Genomic DNA, 12,051 nt, shown 5'->3' with positions numbered 1-12,051 from the left:
TCTGAATTTTGAATATACATATGATAGCTAAAGGGTTAAATAAATATAACGTATCGTGTAAGTGATCAGTGATCGAATATGATGTCCAAAGTTCCGAATGCCGTGTAAATGCAACCGTGTTATCGAAATTGCTTTAAGCCCGCTTCGACATTATTTTGTGAATAGACAAGAGCATTGCATTACGTTTGTGAGAAGGTGTGATAAATTCTTCGAATTCAATTACAAAAGATTTTTTTAAGTGAATTTCATTTGATGTCTGGCTATTAGATTCTTAAAAAGAAAGCAGATTGTGTTTGGTCAGAAAATAAAAGAAAGAGAGACTAGAATTAGAGTAATATTCAAATTCATTTGGTGTGGGTTGCGTTTCGATACAGCAAGTGTGAAATTCATACGTCACGCATTTCCAAGATGTCGGAAGTTCAGAATAACCAAGAAACCAACGGAACTAATAATGGAGATGTGCCTGAAATTGAATTGATTATCAAGGTGAGTATTGTAAACAGTACTAACTTGTTAAAGTTATTGTGATAATATGAACACCTATGTATCTTGGCGAAAATCGCATCTGTTTCTAAACCAGTTGGGGAGTATGTGTGAGATGTGTTTAAATTCTGCCCATTTAAAAGCTAAAAGATTGTGTGATCGTAGCACTTAAGTGTGCAAACTATTTGCAATAGTTAAAGTAGATTTTATTTAAAATTAAGATATTTTTGACTTTACATTAAGTTGATTTGTTTGTGAATACATACATGGTTACGCTATTGTAGCATTTTATTTTTGGAAATAGCGCAACATATTTATTTTGATTCCTTCTTAAAGGGAGTTGTATTTTACTTGTGTAGAAGTTTTTATATATACATCCTACATGCCACTAGCAAAGAAATTTCTGTCTATGATGCTTGAAAAACAGGTTTGAGTCTAAAATTTCATGTCACTCTTACTATGTTGTAAACCAACTGGTTGATCTTGTGACTGAATGATTCGCTCTCCAAAGTTAATGTTTAGTTAAAAATGTATATGTTAAACGTTTTTAGATATCGTTGGTAATCATTATGTGTGCGTATTAATTCATAAATTGACAGTTCTCCATCAGAAATGACTCACTAAGCACTAGATATAGTATAATCTTATGTAACGCTATTTAATATTTTATAAGTTATAAAACAATCTAATTCCAATAGTTGCCAAACATAAAAACTATAATAGATGGATAAAAAATGTCGTAGTGATATATAAGAAATATTTATTACATTCATACTTACTGTGTATTTTGAATATGCATATATGTATGTGTCATCCACATTTAAAAATATATGTGTATTCGTGTATAAATAAATTTGGTACAAATTGCAAAAGTGAAGTCATCGGTTCCAAATCATATCGTTAGCAGTGTAAGGCTGTTTCAATTTATTTCTTATTTTTCTTCTTATGTGACACGTTTATCTTATCGGTGGTATGTAGCATAGCAATAATTATCAACAGTCACCTTCTTGAAAATGTTTAATTTTTTACATGCTGGTTTTTTTTTTAATTTTGAAAATACAATAGGAGTCAGTCTTTAAATAATCCGATAAAATATTTAGAACGATTGTTTCAATTTAATAATCCATCATCAATACTATAACTCTTCATATGCATAATAATATTAATACTTATTTATAGTCTAGAATGTTTTATGAATCAATTTATAAAATAGATACATACATATACATTTATAATCAAACAAAAAAAAACGTGAAGAAACTACTACAGATAATTTAGGCAATCGGCGTGATGTAGTGAGCAGAGGTATGTAGCTGACTAAAAATAAATTAATGTTAGAATATTAATGTAGTAAAACGATATATGTAGTTATCATAAACATTGATTTAACCGAAACAAAGCGACATTTTTAAATACATACATATGTATGTATTGAAGCGACTTAGTAAAAGTGACTGTCTGTATAATTTTAAGTTAATATTGCATCGCGTAGTAAAAAATGAACAAAACTTAGTTTAAACGTGAATGTGAAATGTTGTTTACTTTGCTATATTCATTTCGAAATAAGAGGGGCAGTTAATGTTTGCAAAATGTTGTCCGGAATATTTAAACTTTGTTAGAAATTTAATTTTATAAAATAATATGAAAGACGTAACAAAATTAATTCAGTTCTGTCCGTTCCAAAACGCATATAAATAAACTTAACTTTATATACATATATGTACATATGTATATCAATTTACGTACATAAATCCAGTTGGAAAATGTCTGTTTACACATAATAAAAAAGTGCGAAATAGGATTATAAATACTTTAAACAATGTAATTTCTCATTAAACTCAAAAAGAGAGGTAGGTGAAGGTTTTACTATATTTCCTTGGGACTTAGGATTCTCCTATACAGTGAACTTCCATAACTCGAGCTTCTATAACACGAGGTTCTCCGTAACTCGAAATCTTGAATTGACAATAGAAGTCAAGTTCCATAGAAATTTCCTTCCATAAATCGAACTTTTCAATTAGCACGTGATTATCTTAGTCGTAGAAGTCGCCGCGCCTATTTATCCCTTCAAATGTTACCATTGCAGATTATAATGAAGTGGACAATGAGATATGCTTAACTGTTTTATGAACATAAGCCAAAAACTGCATACGGAGAATATAAACTGTACATCGACTTTTATTTTATAATTTTTTCAAAAATTTTATGCTTTAATGAAAACTTCTATAACTCGAAGTCTCTAATCCATAGTTTGTTTGTGGATTATGGTGGCTCCGGTTAGGGAAGTTCAACTGTATATACACATACATATATGTATGTACATACATATGTATACCTTTATCCACATATATGTACATATATGCATACACATCTATGTATATATACATATATAAATATACGCAATCGCCAAGTACTCTTATATGTTTTAGAGAACTACTTCAAAGGCGAATAATAATAACTATAATTATTTCAAAGATTTTACTTGCAGGGCATTTGTTTACCAATGAGCATATTTTGCTCATACATACTTATGTGTGTATAGTATATGTATGTATGTAAATATCTGCAGCTACGTAAAAATTTCTTTAGATTTATAGAACTGTATTTTTGGCTTGTACAAATCAGTGAAGCACATTTGCATGACATCATCATACTGAACCGATACTATGTACTCAATAAGAAATTGATGAGTTTTGCATATATGAAATATCTAACAAAAATGAATTGTTGCAGCTACTGAAATTAAAAAATTGTAAGACTGTTCGATGGTTTTATAATGAATATATATCATATTATACATATTTATGTATGTATGTATATACAATAGTATACAATTATCAAAATATTAGGCTTTAAATTTACGTACAATAACTCGTAAATTGAATGTCAACATGATATCCAGAACAATTTTTGAGCCAAATATTAACAGTTTGTAATAAAAATTATGTATGTAAATTGTTATTGGCACATACACAAAATTTTACGAATGTGATGAAAGTGGATGTGATTTTTATGTGTATTGGGTTATCTAAGCAAATATTTTAAATGCCTCTAAAATTATTTTGGAATTAACAATAACAATTTCTAATCGCAATCGCATACCATTAAACAAATGCGCTAATAAGGTCGCTACTAAAATGCTGTGCCCAATAAAAGTTATAACAAAACAGCCAAAAGCATAAAATTAAAAGAAAGTATGTAAAATAATCTGTGCAAATTTAAGTAAGAGTTAAGAGTAAATGATGTGATTCAATATTTTAGAGCTAAAAAGTATTTTATACTTCCTTTACATATGTATGTCTGCATTTATACAAAGAAATGTACATAACTTTTGGGGGCGCTTGCCATTTTTTTCCGCATGATACAGCCAAATCGCTTGTAACAGGGGCTCAGTGTAGAAAATATAGTCGTATACTCACAGATATCATATTCATAAGATGTGATCCCTTAATAGTATGCTTTCATTATCCTCTGCCCATTTTTAGGAAGAATTTATGCTTGAAAATGAAATTGTGGGGAGTGCGAACGAGCTCAACATCAACAGAATAGCAGTTGGCGATGGTTTAAATGATGCGGACGAAAAAGAAAATATAGTAAAATCGAATTTACAATTAAAACAACTACAACTCCAACAACATATAAAGGAGTGTAGAACAACAAATACAGAAAAATCATTCGCTCTACGTAAAGATGCTTTTGCGAAGCGGGGCAACGAGTTTTCAGACGGAGGACATGTTCTTATGCTTACTCATCACGACAACCAACATTTTCACTTCGAATATGTGACCCCCAAGCAAGATGAGAACGTGCTGGATACAATTTCCGTTGTGGAACAGAACACAATATGTTTTCAAACTGATGAAAAACTGAACAGTGAAAAATTAGCCATAAATCATACGAATCGAGTTCCATTCGCGCAAAAGCATATGAAAGATGGAGTTGTGGTTAAAGGGGAATTTTCAGTTGACAACAACCCAGTAAGCAATTTAGATTTCGCCGCAATGGTAGCCGAGGCTTGCGAAGGAATTTTTGATGAAATCGAAAACGACTTGAGAGCATACAATAACAATAGCAATAATAATAGCTGTCATGATAATGAAATATTTTCTGATTCTGTATGTGATGGTGAGGAGCGTATTGTAAAGAGAAAAAAACGAGCACATAACTCGGAAGCGGTACAACTTGCTGCAAATGCTGTATTGGACGGTCGTATGAGTTTAGGGGAGGCTGCTAAGTGTTATAATGTTGTGCGTTCAACCGTATCTTCTCGTGTCGCCAAACATCCGAAACGTAAAAGACGAAAATCGAATAAGGAATTAGAGGAGCTAATTTACAGTAAACTGAAGGCCGGTGTACAAATTTCGGAAATTTCGCGCTCTTTACATGTTCCTAAGTCAACTGTTCATTTATATAAAACAAGACTGAAGAATAACGGATTGCTGCCCGCTGTTTGGATTAGGAATGGCAGTAAAGATATGGTTGATCATGGTGTTCAAGAGAGGTTAATGCAAGCATATCGTGGTCATATTGTAAACGGAATGTCGGTACGTTTCGCTGCTGAGTTTTTCTCGTTACCGCTCACAACCTTATGGCGATACATAAAACGCAGAAAAGGTCCCACAGTGAATAACATTGACGATGACATTAACAAATTTGAAAATGAAGAATCCACTGAGAAAAAAAGTTGTGTTAACAACGCTTCAAATGACTTTGACGATTTAGAATTTGAAGAGAATCTGCATGTTAATGAAATGAACTCTCCTCGATCATATCCTACAGGACTGGGAACAGTTTTTGAAAAAGAAGAACAAACGATAGAACAATCTTTATTAAATCAACTGTTAGAGTAACATAATGTTATAAATTGTATTAGATCTCAATAGTTGAAATTGTATTGTTAAAAAGAAAATTAAATAAATAAAAAAAAATCGAGAATATTTTGTGTCGATTTTTAATAAACCGGTATTTTAATGTAGACGCATTTAGGCGCGTCTCGTCATTCCTTATGAATTCGGTATCGCCTAAATACATCATCATGCACATGCACACATACACATGTAGGTAAATTTATTGAGTAATTGGCGTGATTCCATTTCTTTTTCGTAAATTGTTATCATAATTAACTATTTAACAATTAGTATCAGTTATCGTATTGAAATTGTGAACCGAAATCTGATTGAAATTAAGCAAATGCTAATTAAAATGTGAGTATAAAAATTGTATGTAATGTGTTTTATATTTATTTTTCATATTTAGTTCAGGATCAACAGTTCAAGGTGACATGTTTTTATTTTTATGTTTTCTTCAATAGTTATTTACTTAATGAATCTAATAATAGCAGTTTTTTATTGTAATCCACTCTCTTTTCATTGTCAAAATTAGTAATTTCTTGTGTAATAGGTTGATAAGACAGGTTTAGATGTGTAATACTTTGTTTTAATTAAAATTTAAATATTATTAAAATTCAAACATTTAAAGGTATTTGAATACTTTTAGTGTAATCTGGAATTTGTATATATATAGATCTTCTGGTGAGGTAATATCATCTGTAAACTGATTAATTTATCTTACAGGCCTCTACAATCGATGGCAGGAGAAAGGGCGCTTGCCTGTTTTGCCAGGAATACTTTATGGATCTGTATCTTTTGGCAGAGCTTAAAACTATCAGTTTGAAGGTAATTGATTTAACAACATTATATTAATTCAATATAAACGCACTAGATGAAAATAATTAGGTTACGACGGTGGATATGCAAAAGCCACCACCCGATTTTCGGACCAATTTCGAAGCCACACATCCACCTATTTTAATTGATAATGGTTTAGCTATCCTAGAAAACGATAAAATTGAACGGCATATCATGAAGAATATTCCTGGCGGTTACAACTTGTTTGTACAGGTATAATGCATATAATTTATTTCTTATTTATTTTTACATATTTTTACGTTTCGTTTGCCCTCAGGATAAAGAAGTGGCAACGCTGATCGAAAATTTATACGTTAAGCTTAAACTTATGTTGGTGAAGAAAGATGAGGCCAAAAACAATGCTTTATTGAGTCACTTAAGGAAGATCAATGACCATTTGGCTAATCGAAACACACGTTTCCTGACCGGCGATACTATGTGTTGTTTTGATTGTGAACTTATGCCGCGGCTGCAACATATTCGTGTAGCCGGAAAATACTTTGTGGATTTCGAAATCCCGGTATGATTACATCAATATCAATATAAAAACAAAAAACGTATTTAATTTACAACATTTTAAATTTGTTATTGTAGACACATTTCACCGCTCTGTGGCGTTACATGTATCACATGTACCAGTTGGATGCCTTCACACAATCGTGTCCTGCAGATCAAGATATCATCAATCATTATAAGTTACAACAGGTCTGTCAAATGTTTTATTAAGTTGTCTTAATCAATAAATTAAATAATACTATAATTTCAGATGCTAAAAATGAAGAAACATGAGGAACTTGAAACCCCAACATTTACTACTTCCATTCCTATCGATATTACAGAGTAAACTCACTGTAATGGTGAAAATAGAAAAGATCAAGATAAGGATTTAGCTTGCGGTCACCTTAATCCACATAGCATTATTGGGTTCCAAGCCTTGCTTTCAGTTATATTCCAATTTAATATACATACCTACATATAACACTTAACAAAGGAGTATTTTTTGTTGTTGAAAATATAATTGAAGCGAAAATAGAATTATATGCATGTTTATAGACATGAGTATGCTACATATACATATATTCTGCTTCGCAATTATATTTTTGAATTAAGTATGTTTTGCTCAAAATTTTTATAAACAAGAATGTTTTTGTGTTAGTTTGAAACTGACACTTACAATAAGTATTGATCCTATTTTAATTAGAAAAAAGTAAATAAAAAGAGCCCCGCTATTGCAAAAGTTAATTTAAAATAATGGAGTTCTGTTATAAAGGGTACACAAACAATTAAATACACTGAAATGAATTGCACCATGTAATTCTAAAAAAATGTATTTAATAAGATTTAAATCACCAGGAAATACTTGCATACATACATATGTACCATTCATTGTCAATATTTTTTTTAATATCAAATGTTTATTTGCAATTTTTTAATAAATTGAATAGGCGAATAGATTATATTTTTGTATATACATTATAAGTATGTATTCGTCATAAAATATAATAAATAAAATAAAATTTCGTGCATACACTATTTGATATGAAAGTAACAATGAGTTAATTATGTTTAATTTGACCCATTGACGAATTTTGTGAGAAGTTTTTTTCGTTATAGAAATACCACGCGGTTGAAAATAGCATTTAATATCAATTATAAATATATATTAAATATTTTATCAATTTTAAATGTGGATTCACATATTTTTATGATTTGCCCTTTATCAGATATTTTTATTCATATACATACATAGTTTATATACACATTGAAACATGAAATTTTCACAATATAACAGAAATATGTTTTTGATTATAAAACTGTACGTATAAATGTATATATATACAAGAAATGAAAATTAATGGTGGTGTTTAAATGGACGAACATATTTCGCATGATGTTTAAGTCTCTTTAACTCAAAGGGAATAAGGCATCTTAGAAACATATTTGTTAAGAAGCCTGTAATGCCCCACACTTTATTATGTCCAACAACGAAATTAGGAGTACTCCACCCTCCCTTAAATTGTGTATGCTTTAACGTTTTGGGATGCACCAGCTCCCTGACGGATATTAGAAATGCCTCTTCAACTTCATCCGCATTGAGTTTTAATTCTTTTAGATTAAAGTCCTTAACCGCAGCCACAACAGGCATTATTGCAGCAGTATGTGGAGGGGTTATGAGAGTGCCTGATCCCCAAATATTTAATCGATTTCGAGCCAAACCAACTTCCTCCTCCGCTTCACGCAAGGCACAGTCTATAAAATCACTGTCTTCAGAATCCTTAAGTCCCCCTATATTTATATACAAAAAGGAATATATAAGATATTAAATTAATCGTTGTGGTTGTATAACAAACCGGGAAAGGATATTTGTCGAACATGCCGAGACAGTCGACTAGAGCGCCGAGTGTAGAGTATAGAGATTTCACCCTAAGAAAATTTATAAAAATTAACTTATTAAAAAAATGGTATTTACGTAATAACGCCAGCGCAGCATATATTTAATCGTTATCAAAAGGGAGTTGTACGCGAAACTACTAAGAACATTCAGGAGTTGGAGCGACCGATTACTCTTGCGGAGGCGTTAATCAGCCATATCACGCAATCCATCGTATACTGTTTTTTCGGGAAAGAAATTGGTATCATTCAATTCGAACAATTCCGCACGTAAGCTCGAAATTCGTAAAGTGGCAGTTATCGGATCCATATTTTATTTGTAAATTCAATTTGAATATAAACGATTTCAGTTTTATTTATCAAAATGTAAATTTTTCTTCTACTCAGCTTATTTTGTGATGGCAAAATTCTAAATTATGTCTGGTAACAAAGTTTCGAAATTGTGCGTATTCGAAGCTTTGCTAAGATGGATTGCGTGATAGTGCTGAATACGTATGTAAGTACTAAATAAATTTTTAAAATAAATTAAACTAATAATTATTACATTCAACCAGGATCGAATTTAAAAAAAATGTAGTTAATTTAAATATAAATGTAGTTAGAATGGAAGCCAAAAAAACTTGTACAGAGAGATGCTTTGACTTCGAAGGGATTTTTCTCTTAAACTATTTCAGCTTTTAAACTGAAGCCAAGACTAAAGAGAATCTTATGTATTTTCATTATTCGATTGCCAAAAATTAAAATATCTCACTTTCACAAAGTGAAAAACGAATTTATTTTGTACGGCACAGGTAGTCAAATAGTAGGTACAGAACTCGGTTAAACATTATTTTTCAGTACAATATTGCTAAATTCAAAAGGATTGGTGCAGTTGGAAAAATTGATGATAGTGGAACGCCCAAAACACTCCCCAGGCAGTCGAGGAACTCCCCAAAATATACGCTGTCGCTAACGCTAATAGTTGGAGGAACCTGAACCCAGTAAATAACACAAAAAAGCCACAATTATCGCAGAAATATTGCGAAACCTTTACTATGTTTCAAAGAGTATCCACCGTCATAACGAATTTTGGGATTCTGTATCAAAAGAGCATAGGGATGAGTGTTAAAGATAAAAAATATATAAGACTGTCAGCACGGGCATTATATGCAAACTGTAAAAGTTTTATTTGTTTTCCAAAACAGAGTTATTTTGAATTTTCAAATATATGTACATATATGTACATATGTATGTATTTCGATTATATTATGAAAATTAATAAAGCGGCTTTGTTCTCAATTTTGGATGCTACTCAAAAGTTTTCATAGTATAGTCACTTCAAAGTCAAACCATCTTTCTATCAAGTTCTGTATTGGTTGAGTGTACGTCATTATGGAATTTGAAATTTTACAAAATGTTTATTTAATTTACTTATCTCTAGCTAATGTCCTTTCCTCACCCTTTCATCTTTGCAGAGACATATGAGGACAGCGGCGAATGACCTCTCTTTTGTAGTTTGTCCCATCTTCAATAAAATTTGGGGTGTTTTCTTCATACATTGCATTGCGCGCTGTTTATTTTCTTCTGAAAGTAAGATTTCTGACCGTAAGAATTTGTCAACACAGATATTGTCGTTTTGATTTGGTATCCTTGTTCGTTCCGTTGCAAATATGATAAATGGACGTCGTATGATTCGAAACATAAAACATCTTGAAAAATTTCTAACTAGCATTATAAATAAATAAATATTTTAATCAATGTTTATATATACAAGTGGTGTCGTCAAATCAGCTGATTGCTTATTATTAATTTGTTCGTACATTTACAGAGAACGTATATCATAGAAAGAGAACGTTTATCACATCATCATCTACGTGCTCTGGTTACGCTTCACGCCGAAACTACTTACGATCATCATGAAATTTTTACATATGTTTACACATACATATGTACATATGTATGGCTAATGGTATTAGGAAGGAATCTAAATTTTAAATATCCTAAAAAAATATAAAATTTTTACGAATTGTGAAAAAAATTAATTTGGCAGGTCATATCCACAGTACACGGAAAAGTCGTGGGCGGTATGTTTATTTGACAATGTACACATGAACGGGTTTGTAAATACATATATGTAAGTATGTAGTTTTTAACAAATAAACGCAGCTTTTTTGAAAAAATCACAGAAACTTTTTTATATGCTTCTAATGTAAACATGACTATTAGAATGATTTGAAGTTTTAAAATAAAACTCACCAATTTATGTTTTGATCTTATATAACAAGCACTATTAAAACAGAAAAAAGTCGCTTGAAAAGCTAGTAATATATAAACTTGACTGTTATTATTTCAACCGAAGTTAATTTTATTTAATTTCAACATAGAATATCTGATTGAAAAAGTGCTTAAGTGGTTAGAGTTATGCTATAATTCCAATAAATATCGGCATTTTCTTTCAAAAAAATAGTTATATCATTCATTTGTAGACGCACTTGATTGTAAAGAATCCATATATAAAATCTATTATTAAACTGTTACACACACTTCGATTACTTTTTATAATTCAAATACAGAAGTGATATAGTATACTGAATATTTTTGATAACAACTTTTTCGATCTCGGTTGTTCTCTAACTACCGACCCGGTTTGAATTCTATCTTTTATGAGAGCAATAAATCTTCAAATTTGATTACGCAATTCATGCCATGATTCAATTATATAATGTTATTTATAATTCAATTATATAAGGTTGTGTCGACAGCCCAAAAACAATAATTTGTCAAAAGTAATTGGACCCATAATGTTAAAATCAGCTGTTTTGTTTTTATGTTTCCAAAATAAATCTTTCAAATATTTCAATCTAAGAAAATGCGTTTTTGAGTGATCACTGATTACGAAGAGATTGTAAATAACACAAATCATCAAAGTGTTAACAAACAATTCATGTGAAAAAACAACAGATTTTGACATTATGGATTCAAAAACTTCTTTCGTAAGAGGAAGCAAGCTTCGCATCTACACAAACTTCTATAACGAAAGACAACTTTTTACTCATAAAGAAATTTTTTTTTTATTATTTCATGACTTTTTTGTTTAGATTTTAATTATATTGTGCGATTTACAATCTATTTGCTTTCAGTTATCACACAAAGAGCACCATTTTTCATTGAATGAAATTTTTGATTTTATTTTCAAATCACAAAACCGAAATGGCTGATTTTGACATTAAGAATTAAAAAACTATTTTATTAATTTCCTCATTCCACACAGTTTCAATTATATTGTTCATTTCCTATTGATTTTTTTGGATGCTTTTCTCCTTTCCTTCTTTCTTCCTTCCTTCTCCTCCTTTTAACCAAATAATTCCAGCAGTTTTTATTGAGATCTGAACTATTTCCTGGCCACGTGGCAGACTCAATTCCTTAAAAAAAATTTGTTTCGTAACCTGTGAGTGTTTGTAATAAATTATTGAAAAATCCATTTCAATATTTCTATGCTTTAGGCTGAACC

At 30.6% G+C, this 12,051-nt stretch overlaps 2 protein-coding genes across 3 annotated transcripts; one reads left to right on the top strand and one right to left on the bottom strand.

Moving 5' to 3' along the window:
- Window positions 1–67: 67 nt before the first annotated feature.
- Window positions 68–7,160, top strand: LOC120773380 (chloride intracellular channel exc-4). Of its 2 annotated transcripts, XM_040102207.1 has the most exons (6): window positions 409–486; window positions 6,057–6,158; window positions 6,219–6,383; window positions 6,448–6,690; window positions 6,765–6,875; window positions 6,937–7,160. In XM_040102207.1, the coding sequence occupies exons 1-6, from the start codon at window positions 409–411 to the stop codon at window positions 7,012–7,014; spliced, it is 777 nt and encodes a 258-aa protein (XP_039958141.1). In that variant the 3' UTR covers window positions 7,015–7,160. The 2 variants fall into 2 exon arrangements, with proteins under 2 accessions (XP_039958140.1, XP_039958141.1); XM_040102206.1 differs by lacking the exons at window positions 6,057–6,158; window positions 6,219–6,383; window positions 6,448–6,690; window positions 6,765–6,875; window positions 6,937–7,160 and adding an exon at window positions 3,969–5,420 and having other exon boundaries at window positions 68–486.
- Window positions 7,161–7,961: 801 nt separating this feature from the next.
- LOC120775767 (nucleoside diphosphate-linked moiety X motif 8) lies at window positions 7,962–10,407 on the bottom strand. The gene is made up of 3 exons (XM_040106100.1): window positions 10,000–10,407; window positions 8,522–8,594; window positions 7,962–8,456 (listed from the first exon to the last, which is right to left on the bottom strand). Exons 1-3 carry the CDS (start codon window positions 10,270–10,272, stop codon window positions 8,023–8,025), a joined length of 780 nt encoding a protein of 259 aa, XP_039962034.1. The 5' UTR covers window positions 10,273–10,407; the 3' UTR covers window positions 7,962–8,022.
- Between the last annotated feature and the right edge of the window lie 1,644 nt (window positions 10,408–12,051).

The sequence above is a fragment of the Bactrocera tryoni genome, chromosome 4 (assembly GCF_016617805.1).
Source record: "Bactrocera tryoni isolate S06 chromosome 4, CSIRO_BtryS06_freeze2, whole genome shotgun sequence".
NCBI lineage: Eukaryota > Metazoa > Arthropoda > Insecta > Diptera > Tephritidae > Bactrocera > Bactrocera tryoni.
This window is presented reverse-complemented; position numbering and strand designations above follow the sequence as displayed.